This window comes from Terrapene carolina, unplaced genomic scaffold (genome assembly GCF_002925995.2).
Source record: "Terrapene carolina triunguis isolate 2854851 unplaced genomic scaffold, T_m_triunguis-2.0 Scaffold171, whole genome shotgun sequence".
NCBI classification, from domain to species: Eukaryota; Metazoa; Chordata; order Testudines; family Emydidae; genus Terrapene; species Terrapene triunguis.
Genome location: NW_020664522.1, coordinates 3,236,699 through 3,258,804, shown reverse-complemented (window position 1 = coordinate 3,258,804; position 22,106 = coordinate 3,236,699). Strand labels below are relative to the sequence as shown.

The 22,106-nt window shown below is 48.1% G+C and overlaps 1 protein-coding gene across 1 annotated transcript; it reads right to left on the bottom strand.

The window, feature by feature from the left end:
- Nucleotides 1–282: 282 nt before the first annotated feature.
- Nucleotides 283–11,164, bottom strand: SYT8 (synaptotagmin 8). Its single transcript, XM_024208846.2, has 8 exons — nt 11,050–11,164; nt 9,098–9,255; nt 8,075–8,170; nt 7,202–7,369; nt 5,724–5,891; nt 2,871–2,988; nt 1,628–1,761; nt 283–516 (listed from the first exon to the last, which is right to left on the bottom strand). The coding sequence occupies exons 1-8, from the start codon at nt 11,162–11,164 to the stop codon at nt 283–285; spliced, it is 1,191 nt and encodes a 396-aa protein (XP_024064614.2).
- Nucleotides 11,165–22,106: the final 10,942 nt, after the last annotated feature.

Sequence of the window (22,106 nt, the reverse complement as noted above, 5' to 3'; positions counted from 1 at the left end):
ATGGATTGTAGGTTCTGGTGCTCTCAAAGCTCTTGTCATTAGCCTAAGGTGCCATATGCATGAGTGCCCAGTTCCCAACATGGCCTGGGGAACTTGGTTTTTGCTCACTTATATTTTGGCTACAAATCTAATCGATACAGATTCTTCATAGCGAAATCCCCCCAACTCTCCCAGCCCGGGCACTTCTTGCCTTTCCTTGGCACTCCAGACCATCCATCCAAGCACGCCCATTGTCTCAGGTTCCTTATGATCCCGAGTGGAGAGAAAGATAGAAGCCTCCCTTTATTTGCCAGGCAGAGGCAGCTTGAAGTGGGATTTCAGCCCCAGGGCATTGTCCACTTCTTCTACCGGCTCCAGGTTGTGCCACTGGGCGATGGGTCGGCGGGGATTGGCCAGCATGTCTGACCAGTGGCGCAGCTGGTTGCCCGTGGCTCTGCAGCCCAGGAACACCTTGCCGATCTGTTGGTTCTTGGTCACCTTGTCGTGATCCCAGACCGAAATCACCAAGTCGATGTTCTGGAGGGAAGGCACAAATGGAACAGGTGAGAGAGAGAAGGAAGGAGGGGATGCATGGAAAGGGAGAATAAAGACAATAGGGGGCAGATAGAAAAGGAAGCAGAAGAAGAGGGTGGGCAAAAGGATTCAGAGGAAAAGAAAACGAGGGAGCATGGCTAGAGAGAGAAGGGTGATTTTCCCATAAGGATGCCGTTGTAAAATGTTTTAATCCCTTCTCTCTGTGAGGGGTATGTTCTCTGTCTCCTAAAATGTACCACTGGCCCCTGAGCAAGTTGGCTGGGGCTGCCTATGGAGAGGCATGTAGGCCTCTGCAGGAGTGTGTATAAAATCAGTCAGGGAAGGGTTAAGTGGCTACTGTAGAGCAGATGCAGCTGGGTTTGTTAACCCTACATGCTTAGTGGCCCTGTATAAAAGGAGGAAGAAGCCAGCCATGACTGGGGATGGGCTGGTTGGACAGACTGACTGACTGACATGCATCCCCACCCCTTCTTGAAAACAAAGCCTGAACTTTTATTTGGGATTTGGCTTATCCCCTGGAAAGGGAAGGGCTTGGCGGTTTGGCTGGGAGGGTCATGCTCACACCAGGGAGAGGGAGAACCCGCTCTGGGATGCTCCCCATTCCTTTCCGTTACCTCCTGACCACTCCCCTGCTCCCAGCTGTGCTACAGAAAAGTGTGAGAAATACAGTATCTGGGTCTGGAATGAAAAATGCAATCAGCAAGGTCCCCTACATGTCCCCAGTGTAAATCCGGGGTGAGGGATTTCCTCTGAGGATGACGACATCAGCCAAGAGGGGGCAGCACCTGAAAGCCACTCGCCCCCCCGCCCCACTCACTCAAACCCTTCACCTCCCTGAGTTCCAAACTCTATGTCTGTCTGTATTGCAGGAGAGACCCCTGTATGTAGGAGACACCACTTCATTTCCCTTAGCCTGGCAGAACAACTGAGCAAGGCTAAGCCACCATCACAATGGCAGCTCATGGCACCAACAGGACTATTTTTTTTGTCAGCACTCTCAGTTATAGCAGCCACTTCACAGCCAGTGACCTTGGGTTCATTGCTAGCGGTGCGTGTCTGTTACCGAATGCTTTCCCTGGTTGGGGAAACCTACCTGGATCTGGCTGAAAGGCACGTCAAAAGTAAACGCCTCATTGAAGTAGGGGCTTAAAGTGCTCTTCTTCACACCTGTCTTCTTCTTCTTCCATTTCTTCTTGTTCAAGATAAGCTGCACTTTGACGAAGGGGTCTGAGAAACAAAGAGAACGTAGGAAAGAGTGGAGGGCATGGCCAACCAGTATCATTAATGCTATCCCTTGGTGCACAGATTTCCGCAGCTCGCCCATGAAACAGCTTCATGGAACATTGGCATTCAGAATTCTGCTAGCTTTCCTGGGAACTGGCCTCTGCATGGCTTTGCCAATGCACCTCAGTCCTGACCTAGAGGGCCCACTGCTGTTGTAGCCCACGGCCTTGCCAGTGTACCTCAGTCCTGACCTGCAGTAACCCCTGCTTTCCCAGCCCTGGGCTTCCCCCACAATTCAGCCAATCAACCTCAGTCCTGATCTGTGATATCTCCTGCAATTCCACACAGCTCTGCCAATGCACCTGAATCCCAACTTGCAGTCCTTCCTGCTACTCCTCACAATGGTTGTGATGGGGCAAAATGAGGAAGAGGGATAGTCGCAAAGGAGAGGCACAGGGCATGGGGCTTCTAACCTCATATGCTAGGGGGTTCCTAGTTTAAACACAGCCCCATACACACAGAGGAGGTCTATCCTGAGCCCTTTCCACCCACAGACACAAAGTCCCCACACACACTGTTTGGGGGCCCCCAGAGCCCTTCTCCTGAAGACAAACGCAGAAGTTGCCTATTGTACAAGCTTTTGCCTATTGTACAAGCTTTTGCCAAACTGTGTTACAAATATATGTTTGCAGTGTTGTTGTAGCCATGTTGGTCCTAGGATATTAGAGAGACAAGGTGGGTGACCTTTTTCATCAGCAGAAGTGGATCCAATAAAAGATATTACCTCATCCCTTATCTCTCTTGCAAATATATGGTGTTGGAAACTGGAACTAGATAATCAAACTCATTCTTCCCCATCACCTGAGGCTGAATTTGAATTCACAACTCTTACCGTTGGTGCCTTCTGTATTTCTGTCTGTCTTATCTCCACTCCCATTATAGCAATAGGAGTCAAGCCTGAATTGTGCTGGGGCAGAGAGAGACCTGTGTTTAAGGAGAACCTGTCTAGTTGGAGCTTATCTGTCAATGCAGCATCATGGTGTGTCCTTCCTTGTGTGCCCCACACTCCCGAATCCCACACTGTACAATCATTGTGGCCCCTTCCTCCTTACCTGATAATCCACTTGAGTCCATCCTCTTGAGCTTCTTGGCTTCCAAGATCACCACAGTGAGCTTGCTGGTGCTGGGGATGTATCGGAGTGAGAAACAGATCTCCCCAAGGCGCTCTTGCTGTTAGAAACACAAAGTCAAAAGAGAAGTGATCAGTGAATGCTTGATGGCAAGATCAGAGCAATATAGCCAACCCGGCCAATGCCAGGGGCCAGTGGGCCTCTATGGACTAGGGTTAGCCTTTAGGCCAGTAGGACTCCAAGGGGTAGGGATAGGGTTACCAAGGGTAGGGATCTCCAGGGTAGCGTAAGGTCTGTGCCCAGTAGGGAACTTCAAGGTAGGCTTAGAGTTACAAAGGGTAAACTTCTCTGGACTAGGATTATGCATGGGGCTGGTAGGGCTTCCCAGAGTAGAGTTAGGGTTACTAAGGGTAGGCCTTCACTAGCTAGGGTTAGACCTGGGTCCAGTAGCACTGCCCAAGCTAGTGTTAGTGTTACCAAGGGTGGAGCCCTCTTGGGTCAGGTTAGGCCTGAGGCTGGTCAGGCTCCACAGGCTACGGTTAGGGTTACTAAGAGTGGGCCTTTCCAGGCTAGTGTTATGCCTGGGACAGGTAGGGCTCCCTGAGCTAGGGTGAGAGTTACTAATTGTAGGGCTCCCCAGGCTAGGGTTAGGGTTTCTAAAAGTAGGCCTCTCCGGGATACGGTTAGGGTTACTGAGAGTAGGGCTCCCTAGGGTAGGGGTAAGGTTATTAAGGGTAGGCTTTTCTGGGCTAGGGTTTGGCCTGGGGCTGGTAGGGATTCCCACGTTAAAGTTAGGGATACTAAGGGTAGGGGTCCCTGGTACCAGGTTAAGATTCCCCAGGCTAGGGTTAGCATTACTAAGGGGAGGGGCCCTCAGGGCTAGGGTTAGTGATACTAAAGGGAGGAATTCCCCCGGGCCAGTGTTCCGTTCCTAAGGGGAGGCTAGGGATAGGCCTCGGGATGGCAGGGCTTCTGTTGTCCCCTGTCCAGGGTTAGGGTGACTAAGGGTAGTGCTCTCCATCACTGCCTCTGCTGCACCTGTCCTGTGGATACACAAAGGAACTGGCCTGTGAATGCAGCATCTTATTCCTGCATTTAATCAATTCTCCTAGAAGGATGCCACAGGACATGACCACAACAGTAAGGACACAGCTTACATCTCACGCTCCGGGGGGTTAGAAGTGGGAGAAAACTTCCAAATTTGAAATTTCAAACAAAAATTTTTGGTTGAAATTGCAATAAAAAGAACGGGTGAAAATGTGAAAACGTTTGTTTAAATGATGTCCCGTTTTCTGATCTGCTCTAGTGTGGAATGATAGCCTCATACGTTGCAAGTCACAGTTCATCAAAGGCCACGTTCCTCTGGGGGCAAAGTTCGTTGAAAATGTTGTCTCTTTTTTGTTGAAATTTTGATGAAATTGCCCATTTTTCAACACTTTGACCAGCTATACAGGTTGAAAAGTGGGACAACATTTTCATGGAAATGTCATTGAAAATACTGTCCCAGTTTTTTGTTGAAATGTTGACAAATTTGCAAATTTTTGATCGGATCTGCTACACACTCCATTGTGGATTTTTATCAGGTGAATAAATAATTTACAATTAATCTTGTATTCACTGAATTTTACCTTCCCCCCACCCCCATTTGCAAATAATCTTCAGACACACCAAGAAACTGTCCAGTTTTATAACTAGACAAAATTAATAGCAAACTTCTAGTTGTTAATTAAGAGTATTACAAGCAAAGCTACAAACTATAGTTCATGCTGTAACTGATGGGACTCATTTACATAACTTATGTAACTATTTTATGTAACTCTTATTACATAAGTGGTATAATTTACAGTGAATAACCAGCATGGCATGAATTTTGAACTGTAGATTTGACTGTCATCTTCAACATTTGCATTTCACACTGTTTTGGTTAGTAGCATTTCATCCAACCAGAGAACAGAAACAATTCCACATGACTAGACAGCATTGCCAATTCTTGTGATTTATATCATGAGTCTCATAATATTTGGTGCTTTTCTTAAAACCCCAGCTCCTGGACTTCTGTCATTATAAGAGAATTTCCATTTCAAACAACTTTTTAAAAGTACAGGTCTAGTCTTCTGGCCCTCATGACTATAGAGGAAAGCTTGAAAATGTGAGCCTTAATGGCTCAAAAAGCAAGACAAATAAAAAGAAGCCAATGTTTATTATTTTGAAAAATCTCATGATTTTGAAGTCAGGCCATGAATGATGGTGGGGGCGGGGGTGCTGACTCATGACTTTTGACTGCTTGGCTTAGCCATCCTGCTTCTGTAACCAACCATCTCAGCAGAAGTTGCAGTTCTCTGGTTATATATCAAACAGAGCAACTCAACATTTGTTTTTGGCAAATATTCCAGCTACAAATGTGCTTTTCCTACTCCTTTGGGGGAGGAGCGAGTTATTTCACCCAGGCTCATGGAGCAGTTTACTACGCACAATCCCGGCCATCCATTCTGGCTCCTCCCACTCTTCACCCCTCTCCATCCCTTCCTCACTTATTGGCTCATTGCAAGGCATGCGGAGGGAGTAGCCTCTGCTCTCCTCGCTGTGTCTGGAGGGGAAATCTGAGCAACCAGGCAGGCTTTGCGGCCCTGTGCAGTTGAGTAAGGGCTGCAACAGTCCTAGCCCGGGGGACTTCAGCAGAAGTACTTGCTGACGAGGGAGGAGCTGCTCAACACGAGTGAAAGTGGTGGAATCAAGACTTCCATGGGGAGATCTGTGAGATATTTTGCCACTGGTTCGGTTTCCCTTTGCCCACTTGCTGCTCCCCTCATTCCAGGGTTTGACTTGGATACCCACCTCCCTCTTACTGGCAGCTGTGAGCTCTTGCCACTGCTCAATCACATGCTGCAGATCGAAGTCGCCCAGAGGCAGCCGGACCTCGCCGATGATGTCGTGTTTGGCAAAGCGGTTGAAGTCGTAGATCTGCATCACCAGGGTGGACTCGGACATCTCCGCCTGGGGAATCTGTCCGGGAGGAGACGAGAAAGGAATTGCAGTGGGGGAGTTAACAATACCACTGTCGTGCTCTTCTGTTGGAGCTCCGTCTCGTGAGTCGGGGTCCAGCAGAGATGTAACAGAGCTTCCCTCACTCCATTGCCACTCCCTTTCCCCTTGCGCTGAAGGCACATCTGGGCCTGGGCAGGCCCTCCTCCTCTCCCAGAGTGAGAGTCAGCCTCCATGGTCATTCAGCGCTAGGATTCCCAACACACTGCTCTGCTGGCCCTAAGCCCTGAGCAGGAAGGACCCCTGAGTCCTGGAAACCAAAGGAAGGAGAGAAGATTTGTTGCCGGGATCATTTGCAGGAGGGACCAATGAGAGGTGACAAGTTCCCGTTTCCCACTCAGACTCAGCAGAAGAAACTGGCAGGACACAGCAGTGTTTGTGCAAGAGACCAAAGCTTTACTCCTGCAGGTGTGTGTGTATGGTGCTGCACAGCCGGGAGAGCAAACTGATTGTGCTGCAGCACACACATGAGTGAGGGATTCAGGGGGGGCAATGGAGAGGAGTGTGACAGGGCACTATTAGTAGCACCCTGGTTGCTTCAACATAGGGAAAAGTGCAGGCTTCATTGAAGCCAATTTGTCAGTTTCTGCTGGGGATTAATGACCCTTGGGTGGTAATTGCTGGGCTAAGGAGGTAATTTGGCTCAGTAATGGGGAAGATGTAAGTGGGAGGAACAGGAGCTAGGGGGAAGCTCAGAGGGTGAGCCTGAGCTGAGGAGCGATGGCTGTGTAGAAGTCTCCTCTCACTGTATAAGCCTGCAATGCATTCATTTATACTGTGTAAGTGAAGAATAAATAGCCACGTGGTAAAAGGGTAACAATCTGGTGTGTGTTGGTGGTTAAGAGAGCAAGAAACAGACCAGGCAGTGTGGCACACTGGATAGTGACAGAGCCACCCTGTGACGGGGGAAAAGGTGTAAGTATAAATGTAAGAAAATCTCAGACCCTGTTTCTTTATTCTCAAGAATCCAGGGCATAAAAAGGGATATGTAGATAAGAATGGGTGGGCCTGAGGAGAAATCTGTCTTATGCGTCTCTCCTCCTTGGCCCTATTCCTGCCACAAAGCAGGAGGATTTTGCTCTCACTAACAGGATCATGTCCTCCTCCTGCTCACTTGTTTGCCTTGCTCTCGTACATGCCACACTCTGTATCTGCGCTGTGCAGGGTCAGCACTAGCTATTTGACGTCTGCTCTCGGCTCACAAGCAGTGAGTCAAGAGCAACTTACAGCAGCAATGTGGATGAGAGTGAGTAGCTGAGAGTGTTTCTCACCTGGAAGGTGAAGGTCTCATTGAAGACAGGGTTCAACGTCTTCCGGTAAACCTTGCTTTCATACTTCTTCCTCATATCAGATGTTAGGTAGACAATAACGTATGGGTCAGAGGTCCCCCCGCTGTCCATGGCCTTTAAATCTGCTGCCTGCTTCACTCCAACCTTCATCTGAAAAATATCAACAGCAAAAGGTTATTCCATGTAAGGAGGGAGAGCTGGCTCGGCTTTGCAACTTTCCAGGTGGCTGTAGGCAAAGTCTGTTGCAACTGGACACAGAAAAGCACGGTAGGTGCTTTTTGTTGTAGAAAGCAATGTTGGGGGTGCTGTTATGGATCAGTAGCCAGGAAGGCAGAAGGGACCCTGATGGCCAACTGGCGGGCTAGGACCTATTTAGTATCTGCAGCTGTGCCCACAGGTTTAGGGGAGGAATTGGAGCTGTGTGCACAGCAGAGGATCAGCATGCTGACTGGCTGGTGTGGGGGTGGAAAATGTGATGGGCAAGGGGAAAAGGTGCAGAGCTGGCTCTGAAACAGGGCCAGCTCCAGCTTTTTTGCCGCCCCAAGCGGCGAAGGAAAAAAAAAAAAAAAGGAAAACCCGATTGAGCTGCTGCCAAAGTGCCGCCAAAGAAGAAGAAGGGGAGTGGAGGACCCACCGCCAAATTGCCACTGGAGACCCGGACGTGCCACCCAATACCGGACGGAGTGCCGGCCCTTTCTATTGGCTGCCCCAGGCACCTGCTTCCTTCGCTGGTGCCTGGAGCCGGCCCTGCTCTGAAAGGAGAGGGTTTGGAATGCGGTGAAGGAGGAGAATCTGATCATGCAAAAAAAAAGGCATTTCCTGCCACTTCCATCAGTACTAGGTAGCTCATCCTACCTCCTGGCTACGGAAGTTATACTCCAGGGAATACTGCAGCCTTCCTCGCTTCTCGTTCTCGAGTCCAGACTCCAAATCTTCCATATCTGGCTGGACCTACAGCAAGAAAGCAGCAGAATGTCTTCCAAAATAACAATGCTCATGAAGGTTCAAGACTGGGATCTTTGGGATTTCTCCATGGCTGGAGACTAGGGGCAACAATGCAGTTCTCTAACCATGTCCCCATATTCCAGAGATGATGCTGCCAGCCCAAGCTGCTTGCTCCTTCCTGAACAGATAAGAGTGAACCCCAAGCTCATTACACTGTACTGCAATGTGCTGCAGTCCTGGAGGTCACTGTTGTAAAGTCATGTTTAGATTGTGACAAATGATGAAAGGATCCCTCTTACATTCTGGGAATATGAGTCTGAAGACCGGCCACATTGAAGTGAACCAAGCAAACAAAAATCAAGACAGCCTCAGGATTATGCAAGGCTCCATCAATAAGCCCCAGTAGTCCAAAAAGGGACACTGGTACGTCTTATTCTGCCACACTACACATAGATCTCTCTCATGCTGGCTGCTCCCAGACTCAAAGACAGACTGCATCCTGTACTTCCGTTTTTCTTCCTCTGTATCCATATCTGATTAATTTGGAGCTCATGAAAATGGGTAACTCATAGCACTAACTAGAACCATAAAGTCATCAGACAGGCAGGTGCTGGGGAAGTTCTCCATACACATCTGTGCTAAACCATCCTCATTCTGGCCTGCAGCACACATTGCTAATTTAGCTTGAGGTCGTTTCTGAACAGAAGCTGCCCCAGTTGGGGATTGGTCCTGCTTTGGGCAGGGGGTTGGACTAGATGACCTCCTGAGGTCCCTTCCAACCCTGATATTCTATGATTCTATGATTCCATGGCAAAACCCGTAAGTTCTTGGCTCTCCAGCCTTGTCACTCAGCTCACTAGAACATGCTGCTGCTTCTGAGTGCATCTACCAGCTGTGGAGTAAGGCGGAGGAGGGGCAATGGGAGGAGCATACCAGGCTGGCAGTGGTGGAGCCATTGATGTTTTGTAAGTTGAGTTTCTCCTTCTTCTTGTGCTTCTTCTTGCAACAGCAGCACTTGATGATGCAGATGAGGAAGAGGATGAGGAGAGAGCCTGCCGCGACTGCAATGGCGATGAGAGCCCATTTGGGTACTGTTGCACCGTTTTGGAAACAGAGAAATAAATGGGGTTAGATCATTTTTTATGGCATGCCTGTCTAGATAATTCCTGTTTCTAGGGAGAGAATGTTAGCAGGACTCCTGAGTTATCATCTGAGCCCTGGGCATATCACTTAAGGCCCAAATGGTGGACTTTAGGCACCTACATCCACATTTAGGCACCTAACTAAAAGTGGTCTGATTTTCAGAGATGTTGAGCTTTTGCAACTCCCCCTGAACTAACTCAGAGCTGTGTGTGATCAGCACTTCTGAAAATGAGGCCACTCTGACTGACGTGCTGGAATATGGATTAATGAATTGTCCAGTGCTTGGCACACCCATCTGAAAAGTCTGGCCTTATCTTCCCTGTGCCAGAAGATGGGGGAGGGAGGGAATAACCCCATGGAGATGGATTGAGTGTCACATCCTGCACAAACACTGCCATGTCCTTTAAATCCCACCTGCTTACATCCCGGCAGGTTCCTTTATGTGCTTGCTGATCATCATGGGCTTGGAAGAGAATAAGAAGTAGTAAAGGGGTTGTGAATATCAGATCCAGCAGTGATACATGTTATGTTCCCAGCCATCATTAAATGATGTGTCATTTTGGTGGCAGAGGTGCCTCTGTTTGAGGAATTAGTGCAGGTCAGCGTGACAGAACCAGCATTGTAGCTGTGGGAATTCATATTTATTTACAGGTTAATATGTGGGCTCCCAGATGAGCTATATCTGTTCTTTGTTCTGAAGATTGGCTTTGCTAAGCTCTTGTACTCATGGTCGAGTTTCGCCTGCAGTTCTGCAGCAATTGAACTGGCCTGGGAGTTCACTCCCTTGATGCAGGAATTTGCTGCAAAATACAAACTTTCACTTTGGAAAAAAAATGTTCATGGCTGAAAAAACTAAAGGTACAGAACATAACCGGATGTAACAACTGCACTATTGCCTCCAGGAGTCCGGAGACAGCCTGGAACAATCGCTCTCCGACAGCCATGAACCACTGTGTTCATCTCACTAGGCTGTTAAATCTGAAACCTAAAGATACCAGTTTCCATGGCCGCATTGTTCACTCTTTCCTGGCTGATCTTTCTATCAGAAACATCCAGCTAAACACCTCCTCCTGCCACCCCAAAATAAACACTATGCTGATTGTACGAGTCATTTTTAGATTTAACAGCTACCTACATTTTAAAAATGTATCAGAAACTGCCACTGGAGTGCAGCACAATCCAGGAATCAGGACACAGAATTTCAGGCCCTCCCCTGGCGCCACGCTTATACTGTACAGCTGAACACAACCTTAAACTGTGGTGCCACTAGGTGGCGCTGTCATCATTTCTTAAATTCCCCCTTTCTTCATTGCTCTTTCTAAGGTGCCCAGTGGCTATGGGAGCCCCCATTCAAACTTGGTCCTAAGGACAGAGTCATCACATCAAGCCATCCTGTCTTTGAGTTTTCACTTCAGGTCACCATGAAGTGGAGCTGAAGGGGTGAAAAAGGCAAAGGAGCTGGTTGGGAGAAGTGACCACTAGGTTCTGAGGCCAGGAGCAGTGTCCTCAGTCTGCAGGGTACACCTCCCTCCCTCCCTGGCTGCTGCTGGCAGAGGTTCGGGGGAGCTGAGGGCTTTAAAACTTATGGTGGCAGCCATGGAGCTTTGGCTGGTGGCAGCCATCTGTGAGATCAAGGGTAAGTCCAAGAGGAAGCATGGTTGACTCACGATGAATTCAGCAAATAAATTAATCCCTGATGAACCCAACACTTGTGCCCACTCTGCCACCTTTAATTTACTCACAAGGTATTTTGTTAATAATGCCATCGATGAAGCCAGGCTTGGCAGTAGTCAGAGCAGCGGTCGTCGTGAGGGCACTGGGGGCAGTAGTGATGTCTGAACTCATTTTGTTAGCCATGAGTAGGTGTGGGCGACCTGAAGAAACAAACACGATAAATGGGAAATTAATTTCCTTTGCACTGTTTGTCTCTCCAATCCCGGACTCCAGTAAGAGTAAATACATATAACACATGAAACAAACATAGTAAAATATGAGTAGCTTGGACCAGATCGCCTCTGTAATAATGTGTTAATTTGCATTATAATATTCAACCACTAGGTGTCTCTGTGTGCTGGACAGAATTCCAGACAGGTTGTAGTCCCTGATAAGCAACAGAGACAAAGCTGGGACTCAAGCTATGCGGAAGTCTGTTTGATTGTGTCTGTCATCTGTGCTTTTCTTTAATAAATGCCTCCTATTTAAGAAATACTGTGATTCTATGTAATGTGACAGTCTCCTCCTGCAGAGAAACTACTGGGAAAGGGACAGGGAGGATGAAAGCTCCATTTACCCTCATGGCGCTTACCTGCAACCATCGCCTCAGGTGGGAGAGATTTGAGGAGCTGGAGGTGTAGAAGTTCATGCTCCCTCCCAACCCTACCAATGTCAAGGATCCAGGAGGAAAGGAACTTCCTTCTCCACAGAAACAGGAGCCATTTGGCACTGACCTCTCCCTGTGGCAGCATGGCTGGAGCAGGAGTTGTGCTTGCATTGGCTGGATCCCCTTGCTCAGTAGCAGCCTCAGAGGGGACCCGCAGTAGGTAACAGATGCTGCCACAGAGAGCAGTTTCTCTCCTGCTCCATTCTCTTTCTTCCCCAGCCCTGCTCCTGAATTCCATTCATGGGGCAAATGAATATCCACATGAAGCAATGGAGGGGGAGATAGTGGAAAGTCAGTGATCCATGCATGGAGTGCCCAACTCTGCATACAGAATCATGGGCCCCTTGCATTTATCGTGCACCCATATGTCCCTAAGGATTCCAACATGCTTGGGAGGTGTTACAAACCATACAGACAGACCTCTGTTTTCACTCACTGAAATGCAACCCCCTCTGGGGTGGAACGTAAAAGAGGATTAGAAGCAGGCTGTAACTCCACACTGCAGTTGAGCACAGGAAGTGGAGAACACTGTGTTCAACTGAAACTACAGCACGTTAGTAAACTTGGAGCATACTAGACACTAAGAACTGCATCATAGTACACCATCTTCGTTATGATGCTGTGCAGGATCTGGGAGCCTCCAGCCTTGAGACATGACTGCATCTTCACCTCTGCTATGTTAATCACAGCCTCCACCACTGGGATAGCATCTCATTACCTTTATAGAAGTGCACCATAGCATCTAGTATTGGACCCTTAAACCCCGTGACTGCATTACCGCTGTTCTATGAGAGCATTGCATCTCGCACCCACCAGCGTGGAGACACAGTCATATGGCCAGTGGGACATTACAGCATGGACAGGTGGAAAGAAAGAAGAGTTGTGTCATCCATGAATGTCCAGGAACCACACATCAGCCTTTTTTTCAGAATTAACAGGAAGAGATTTATTATTAAATGAATCAACAAGGAGAAGAGATGTTTGGGATATGTGTACGTGAGGGTGCTAACAATGGAACTGGCCCCATTACTCAGCTGAGCAGTAACTCACACAACTAGTCCCATTGACTTCAATTATTTATATGACTATAGCACCTAGAGGCGCCACCAAGATCAGGGCCTCGTGCTAGGCCTTTTACATACACATAGTGAGAGACAGTCCCAAGCCCAAAGACCTTACAGTCTAAATAGACAAAACAGACAAAGAATGGGAGAAACAGAAGCACAGAGAAGAAAAGTGACACACCTCTCCTGTCTCCTGGGCCAGTGCAATAGCTATTTGACCATACTGTTTCCCCTGGGGGTAATCATGAATAATAGCTCAGCATTGTGCACAAAGGGGTCACAATCTGGCCTAATGTTGGCTGAGTGGGAAGCAAAAGGAAAAATTGCTGTGATAGTGTCAGCAATCAGAGAAGTCCTTAGTAGGGACTTCAGCAGCAGGCAGTGTGTGCTAGTGGATGGAGCACTGGACTGGGAGTCAGGAGACCTGGTCTATTCCTGGCTCTGCTACTGCCCTGCTGGGTGACCTTGGGCAAGTTACTTCATCTCCGTGCCTCAGTTTCACCATCTGTAAAAGGGGGATAATGATTCTGACCTTTGTAAAGTGCTTTGAGATCTGCTGCTGAAAAGCTCTAGGTATTATTAGTATTATTACTAGGAATGTTTACACAATTACAATATACAAGGACCTTCCCCCAAGGAAGAGTGCACAACACCCGTCCTTGAACATGCTGGGTGTTGGCCAGTCAATAATCAAAGCCAGGTGTGTGGATCTCCTCCCTGGAATAATATTAATCAATGCCACGCCAGATTGATGTGATGGTCACTGCAAAGTATGTGCCTATTTACCTTGGCTCCCAGCAGCCACTTGCTGAATGTGAGCATGTCTGCATTTAATGAGAAAATGCAAGCTTATATTGCCTGCCACTCAGCAAAGAGACAAGTCATGGGCAGAGAATATTCCTAAAGAAAAACTTCCCTTGGCTGAGTTTTGGTGAGAATGTTTCATAACAGTAATAAATGTACACAGAGCTTTTTGTTTTCAAAGTGATTCACAAACCTCAACTAATGATTTAATTAAATTCAAGGCTATTATAAATTGCAGTATAGTAGTATCTAGAGGCCCCAACTGAGATCAGAGTTCTGCTAACACTGAGCACTTTTGAAAATCCCATGTAAATTTCCAAACATCAGGCAGGCAGAACAAAGAACGGACTCTATTCAGTGCTGAAGAAAGGCATTTTAGAATCCTGAGCACACATTTGTCTGAACTAAAATTACTCCAAAGCAGCCATTAGAAAGTACTTTAATTAATTTTGTTTTAACTTCAGTGAAAAAACTCTTTAATTTAAATATTCCCCTGCAGTTACAGCGACCCTAACCGGCTGCTAGTGCTGTGAATTAGAAAGTGAAAACTGTAAACAAAAGTGAAAGTAACCTGTGCAGTTATGTCCCTCCAAGCTTCATGAAATGCAAAAAGAGAATCCATAAAAATGGTGCAAAGCAAATTAGATTTTTAATGGTCTTGCACTTTTAATAATCCAATATGGTGTGTTCAGTACCCCAGGTAAAGAACATTGGGTTTCTAATTGTGTGCATTTCCCCCCTGAAATCTGTGTGTAAACTGTCAGATTAGAAATATATTCCCATTCACACTTTCTATAGTGCAGGAATTTCTACTGCCTTTGCTGCATAATAGACGTCTATAGAGATGCCCAAATTTCTGGACTGTGGCTCAGAGCACGCACCCAGACGAGGGAACAAAAACGCCACGTACACCCCTATGCCTAAGGCAGCAAGATACTGGGTCCAGGTACTGTAGAGATATGTTTATGAAAGATTGTGATTTGGAGATGCTCTCTCATAAGGGAGAGTGTTGTGAGTGTGGGAATTTGGAGATGTACCTAGGGAGGGTGGCGGGGACCACATGGCTGTGGGCCGCAGCTCACTACAGAAGCTCTCCAGTTTGTTTTATTAAAGTTTTATTCCTTTCTCATTCACTGGCTTGTTAGTTAATGAACCCCAAGATTGTTACAGGCATGTAGTAGTAAGCAAGGTTATTTGCCTGCGTACTCCCTCTGTGGAGCAAGTGAGCAAGAAAGGGTGAGGAACAAGCATAACCTTGGCTCCAACTCCCTACTCATTGAGCCAGCTTGGGGTAAGTAGGACTTTACTGACGGTAACGTAAATTCCTACTCCAGGAGAGCAAGAAGGAAGCTTTGGGACTCAAAGGGGAGTCTCTGAGGCAAAATGGCTCCTGGGGCTACTCCCTGGTTGATGCAGCTTTGGCCTCACCCCTTGCTCAGGGCTGTGTGCTTGAGTTACAATCTAACCCTAGGAATATACAAGTTGTGGGACAATAAGCTGGTTCCTCCTATACACATGGAACAAATGGATCTTTGGCATGTGCCACGCCCTCGAGATAGCTACGGCAAACAAACAGTGATAACTCTCCGCTGGCATCCGGAACAGAGCGTCAGGAAAAATGTCCCACTGCACTGAATGATGTAGATTTTATCAAATTCATAGTATCCAGTTCACGCACATACAAATGCACAAACAGGCACACACAAATGCCAGCATGCACAAGGACAGGCATGTGATCAGAGACTCAGAGATACTTACTCTAGATGTAAACATGCATCCACACGGACCTATACACGTATGCACATATTGTATATACTGAATGTACACATACAGACATGCATATAGTAAAAATAGACACTTAACTACTGTCACACAAGCACATATCAATATAGACATACACTTACAAATACATTCACACATGTAATGGATAGCTACAAATGCACACACACATGCTCTATACATACACACACACACAGGGCCTGGTTCTCATTTATATTGTGGCCCGTTTATATTGCTCTGGCAGCAAAGAGGGGCCGTAAAGTCGGAGTACATTACACCACTGCCAGAGTGGTTTAAAAGGGCCTGCGTGTACATGAGAATCAGGCTCATGGTCTGCATCTATGCACTGCTACGTTCACCAGGCAGACTGTCTAACTGTTTATTGGCAGGAGCCTTAGAAATGGGAAGGAGGGAAGGAAAACCCATGCGCAAATGGCTGGGGCTCAACGGTAGAAAACAATAAAGTAAGAAAAGGGAAAGACCACAGATACTTCTGTATCATCTTTCACCAGATCTCAAAGCATGACATAAAATTAGCTCTAGGACACTTCTTTGAGGGAGCTAAAGGATCTCATCCTCCACCTCTGGGGTGGAAATACGGCAGCTGCTAAACAGCACACAACAACACTACCAGGGCCGGCTCCAGGCACCAGCCGAGCAAGCTGGTGCTTGGGGCGGCAGCTTGTAGGAGGCGGCATTCCTCCCAGTCCTAGGGCGGCACGGCTGCTTTTGTTGTTGTTGTTGTTGTTGTTGTTCAACTCCGGCCGCCCTGTAGGGGGCGGCGGAGCGGAGGACGAGAGCGCCCTGCAGCAAGCCCGACAGGGCAGCCCGCGTCTTTCCCTCCCAGCCGACCCTCCCGGCAGGGGGCACGGTGGGAGGGGCCGCGTGGCAGCGCCCCGCTGAAGCCCTGGCCACCCCCCTTCTCTCTCTCCCCGCTCCTTCCCACTCCCCCCCTAGCCGGGGCACATCTGCAGGGAAGGGAGTCCCCCTGCACCCGCGCTCCGGCCACGCCGCAGGGTTTGTTTTTTGGTTTTTTTTTGCTTTGCTGTTCCGGCCGCCGCGGTGTTTTGGTTTTGTTTTTTCGCTTTTTTTTTTGCTTGGGGCGGCCAGAAGCCAGAGCCAGCCCTGAACACTACACAACAGTTTAGGATAGGAGGTGAAGAACAATGTATCCAACTGAAACCGCAAGGGGATTTGATAAGGACAGCAGGGACTAACACCCCTGCTCATTCTAAAAGTGCCACAGAAGTTTTAATGCGTTGGCTGCAGGACAGTACTGAGATTCAGGGGAAGGGCTGTGTGGGAAGCTTGCTGGCTCCCCTGTTATCCTTTTTCACCTTTCCTTCTCTAGCACCCAACTCCTCCAGGCCCGGGACAGCTTTCTTCTGAGAAGCACACTTCATCTGCCATGAATGCAACATTTATGCCTGGCTACACACCCTCGAGTGACGTTCAGCCCGAGAATGGGTGTGCGCCTGTCGCAGATTAATGTGTGGGTGTGTGTACACACAAAGGTGGGGACCAGGTGTCCGCAGCAGCTCTTTCCCACTGCCTGTTAATTGCCTGGCAACGCTCCTGCTTTACTAGGTGTTGTTAAAGGTCAGAGATTAGTGTCCCAAGGCCACCTCCCCAGGAAGTCTCTCCAGGCACCTAATTACTTAACATTGCAGAAAATTGGTTTCTGGTGCTATTCTCCTCCCAACACCTTCTGTAACCCAAGGGCTCTATTAACATTATGGGCCAGTTCCTCCGCTGGTGTCAATTAGCATCACAGCACTGACATGAGTGGAGAGATGCTGACTTTTATGTACAGGGACAGCTCCTCAATTGGTGTCAGCCCATCAACATTCCCTTCGATGGTGCTCTGCTAATTAGCACAGCTGAGGGCCTGTCCCTATATATAGAAAGCCGGTGATGGGCTGTCTTGTGTTTGATAGCTAGGATACCAGGTTGATTTTCTGAGGCTTAACATCAATCAAAAACAGCTAGTCACATGTGGTCAATCTGTGTGTGTAATGGGGCAGGGATTAGCCCTGGTGCATTAGCAGAGCTGTTCAGCTTTCTCAATTTTCCCTCAAGCAGGAAGAACTGAGAAGCAAAACATTTTAGCTACCTTTTACTTCTCTGCTCCCTCTTTATGCTTCAAATCCCAGGGCCCCATTCTTTTTCCACTGCATCTGAGCAACTGCCACTGACTTTAGTCCCAGTTACTGCTACTAGGTGAAAGAAATATCCTGCCCCAGTATTTTCCACTGCAATACTCTTTCTGCAGGAGAAAGTTAGTACAGAGCTGGAGGGGTTCTGCTGTTCTGGTAGAGAGCAGGGATAAATCTCTGAGCTTTATAAGGCAGTCGCAGGCCCTTCCATCCTGGCTTGTTTGTGTGGGAGGATCTCTGGGGATGGGGGAAGCTGCTATCCAGTTGGAAGTGTTCACTTGAGCTACGGTTGTTCCAGTTTAGGTTGGTCATGTGGAAGACAGTGGTCACGGTGGAAGGAAGCAGAAAGCTGTGCAATATGGATCACTGGTGGTGGTGCCAGAGCTTTTTATACCTAGGCCATCTTGGTAGATTGTAGGTTCACATTAGGGGGGTCTTTCACATCCATTAATATAACAAGGGCGGACCCACAAGAAGTGCAGGTGCAGTTAGCTCTGAGATTTTGATGGGGAGGGACTGCTCTCCCCCCAACAAAGTTGAGTTCCAAAGAGATCTAGAGATTGGATGGTGCAATATTGGTATTGGTGCAAATACATACTAAACCAGATCCTCAGCTGGTGTAAATCAGTAGCTTTTCAATGGACCTCCAGGGAGCTATGCTGATTTACATCAGCTGAGGGGCTGGCCCAGGGTAAATATCTGATACCCTATCCAGTCAAGTGAACAAGTAGGAGCGAGCAAACATCAGCCCATCAAGGAAGATTCTTTTCCCCAAAAACTACACAAGCAAATAAATACTTAAAGATAGTTTTTGACTGTCTAGTAACTAAAGATGAGTGAATACTGCAAAATATTTTCTGCCAATATTTTCTCAACTATTTGCACTCATTTCAGCTAACGCTGCAGGCTTTTCTGTGTTTATTTTCCATGAATAGTCTAACAAATGAGTTTCCTGGGTGGTCTTGCATTTAAGGCACTGGATGGCGACCCAGGATATCTTGGTTCAATTCACCTCTCTGCCACAGACCTCCTGTGTGACCTTGAGCAAGTCATTCAATCTCTCTCAGTCTCAGGTCCCAATCTGTAACAGAGACAATCATTCTCTCTTTCTCCCACATGTTGTCTGACTTGTCTATTTGATTGTAAGCTCTTTGGCACAGGGTCTGTCTCGTATGTACTTGTACAACACCTACCTTTATGGGGTCTCTATCTCAGAGCTACTGTAATACAAATAATTAACAATTATGATCCTGGCAAAGTTTCTGGTGAAACGAAATGTTAAGCAAAAAATTGAAGAATATTTACTGAAATCAAACTAAGAATTCACTGTCATGTGCATTTGTACAATACAATCCGAGCATAGGCATAGTATGATTCCTATATTTGGGAGGGCAGGGGGCTTACTACTATTAATAATAGGTATAGGTCTAACTTCCAGATTTACCGATTTAGTGGTATTTAAATTACAGTGTACTTAATGAGTGAGTCAGGGCGGAGATGGCACTCTCTCCCCAAGCTCCGCTGTGTGGGGCTGGCCAGCCCGAGCAGCCCTGCCGTGCGGGGCTGGCCTGAGCCATCTGGCGTCGCCGCTCACCCCCCACCCCCAACGTTCTTCCGTGCCCCCCCTACAGAGGGCTCGCCCCACAGTTTGAAAACCTCTGGTATACAGTTTGGGGGGCAACACCTCTACATGCCCCCCCCCCAATCTCAGCCCATGAATCTGAGCAGGTAACAGGAAAGTACCATGTGTCCAGTCCGAGAAGAATGAATTTGAAGATTGAACGCTTGCAATAAAACTGCTCATGACCAGACTCCAGAATAAGAATTCTTTGGAGACATTATTCAATGAATAACTTTGGTAACAAATAAACTGGAGAAAATCACAATTTGTTTGTGGAGCATTCACAAACAGAAAAAAATCAGAGAATTATGTGGCATAAATGCTTCATTAGGCATTAATGGCCAAGTTGTACTAGTAACTAAAGAGTATCTGTTGGATTTTCTCTGATTTGAACAGGTTGCTTCCTGCCATGATATAATGGAGTAGATCCCATTGCAAGACTAGCAAATAGAAGCCCCCTATGGGTTTTCATTCTCCATAGACAGGCCCCGAACCTTCTGCACCTTCCAGCTGATTGGTGCTGCTCTGGCGGTTCAAAGCAGCCCTAAAGCTGGCTTAACTGGTTACTTGAAGACTTCTCTTGTCCACAGGGGATCTTCAGGGGGCAAATTGCCATAACAATTCGTACACTGCCCCCACTTCTGGTCATGTAGAAAAGGGGGCATAGTCCTGGTGTCCCTATCCCACAGTGATCCCCAGGTGCTGGAATGGCCCCTTAGCACCATGGGTAGATGGTGTAAATCAAAGCAACCTTCAGACTGCTGTAGCTTGCTCTTATGGACGCCTTCACCCACTTCCACGCTCCCTGAGTTGTGCTGTGTGTATTATGGGCCCACCCAAGGATCTGGCCCAGAATCTTTGCTTTCAATGGCCAGATTGTCAGCTGGTGAAAAATGGGGTAGTTCTAATCTGTAGCTATGCTGATTTATGCCTGGGCAGGATCTGGCCCCATGATATATAAAATATGCAGTGACACATAAAAGGTCATGTCATAGCACATATTTCTGAAATCTTTCCTCAAATGGCCAACTTTATACTAGACTTTATACAACTTCCCTCGATAGTTTGCATAGAAGTCAAGCGTGGAACTGATTTCCTTTCCCCAAATCTCCTCTCCCCTCAACCCCATCAGGCAGTATGCTGCATGCTAGATAGCTATTGGCCTGCCAGTCAGCGAGATGGCTGCATTTCAACAGAGCTGTATGTATATTGTCTGTAAAGAACTTTGGGTCCCATCAAGATGGAAGGTGCTACACCATCGTTGTACAACAGTACTATTTGCTTTGCAGTGCATTTGTTCGGAGACAGAATAAATATACAGGAAATACCTTTATTCTGACCACCAAAGTTGGACAATGAACAATTCTGCTTATTCTGTGGGTGACTGCAGTAAACAATAGAGCTGGAACTAGCAAAAATCCATACTTGCCCACTAGCCTTTGAACGCTTAACATTCTGCAGACAAGCCCCTCCAGCCATCCCCTAATGGGCAGGAAATGAATGCTGTGCACAAGAATGAATATACCGAAGCCACGGGGCACTAAGCTGATTGTACAGAATAAAGCTTGGCTTCGTTCTGGGATTTCCCAGGAGAGAGATACTCATTATCACTGAGGGAGATACATCTGAGCTTGAGGGCAGACTGGGATCTAGGTTACAGCTCCTATAGAAGTCAATGGGGTTGCACACAGAGTGGAATTTGGCCAGTCATTTTGTATCAGATAAGCAGGTAGGGGCTATATAAGGGGAAGGAAACCACTTACCTCTTTGTTTCCAGCCTCCCTTTTTCCCACCTTAGCAGCAGCTGAGCCCTTCTCCTGGGTATATTGATTCTTCTCCCTACCTCGGAATCTGAAAAGGACCCATTGTTGTGGGGCCCATTAGCCCTCAGCTCAGCACACGGAGCTGGTGGCACACAGCAGGGATCACGGTGTCTCTGTACAGTGCAGCCCAAACAGGAAATTCTTCTTTGCGAGCTGAGAAACCAGACCGATTGGAAAGGCTCTAGGAAGCCCCACCTCAGGCATTAACCTATTCACCTGCACACAAAAAAAGCCACTGAGGGAACTCCCAGTGGGACCAGGAAGCAAAATCAAGAGACTCTCTCTGCCTGGGGACAAGCTAACAGGCTGAAGAAACTGGAGGCAACAGGTATTGTTACTCTGCTGCTTGTTTGCAGCAGGGGGACAGCAACCTCTGAAGTGGGAAGCTTAATTAAATTTGGTGTTAATGATCTTCCTTATTTTGACCCACCTCAGCACACCTGACACTCCCACCTTCTGTTAAAGCCACTTGCTATAGGCTTCTCCTCACTGGGGAAGTTTGGGGCAGGAGTCATTAGTAGCTACCCCACAGCCAGCGTTTCTACACCACTGTCTACAACAGGGGTGGGCAAACTACGGCCTGCGGGCCGGATGCGGCCCGCCAGCCATTTTAATCCATCCCTCAAGCTCCCACTAAGGAGCGGGGTCTGAAACTTGCCCCACTCCGGCGCTCCAGTCGGGGAGCAGGGTCGGAGGGCGCTCCGCACGGCTCCCAGAAGCAGCGGCATGTCTCCCCTACAGCTCCTATGCTTGGGGCAGCCAGGGGGCTCCGCTCCACACGCTGCCCCTGCCCCTAGTGCCACCCCCACAGCTCCCATTGTCTGGGAACCACAGCCAATGGGAGCTGCAAGGGCGGCACCTGCGGACAGTGCAACAGGGCTGCCTGGCTGCAGCTCCGCATAGGAGCTGGAGTGGGGGACATACTGCTGCTTCTGGAAGCCGCTTGAGGTAAGCGCCACCCGGAGCCTGCATCCCTGAGCCACCCCCCCCCACACACACACATCCTAACCCCTTGCCCCAGCTCTGATCCCCCTCACGCCCTCCGAACCCCTCGGTCCCAGCTCGGAGCACCCTCCTGCACCCCGAACCCTTAATCCCCAGCCCCACCCCAGAGTCCACATGCCCAGCCAGAGCCCTCTTCCCCCTGCCTTGCCCCAATCCCCTGCCCCAGC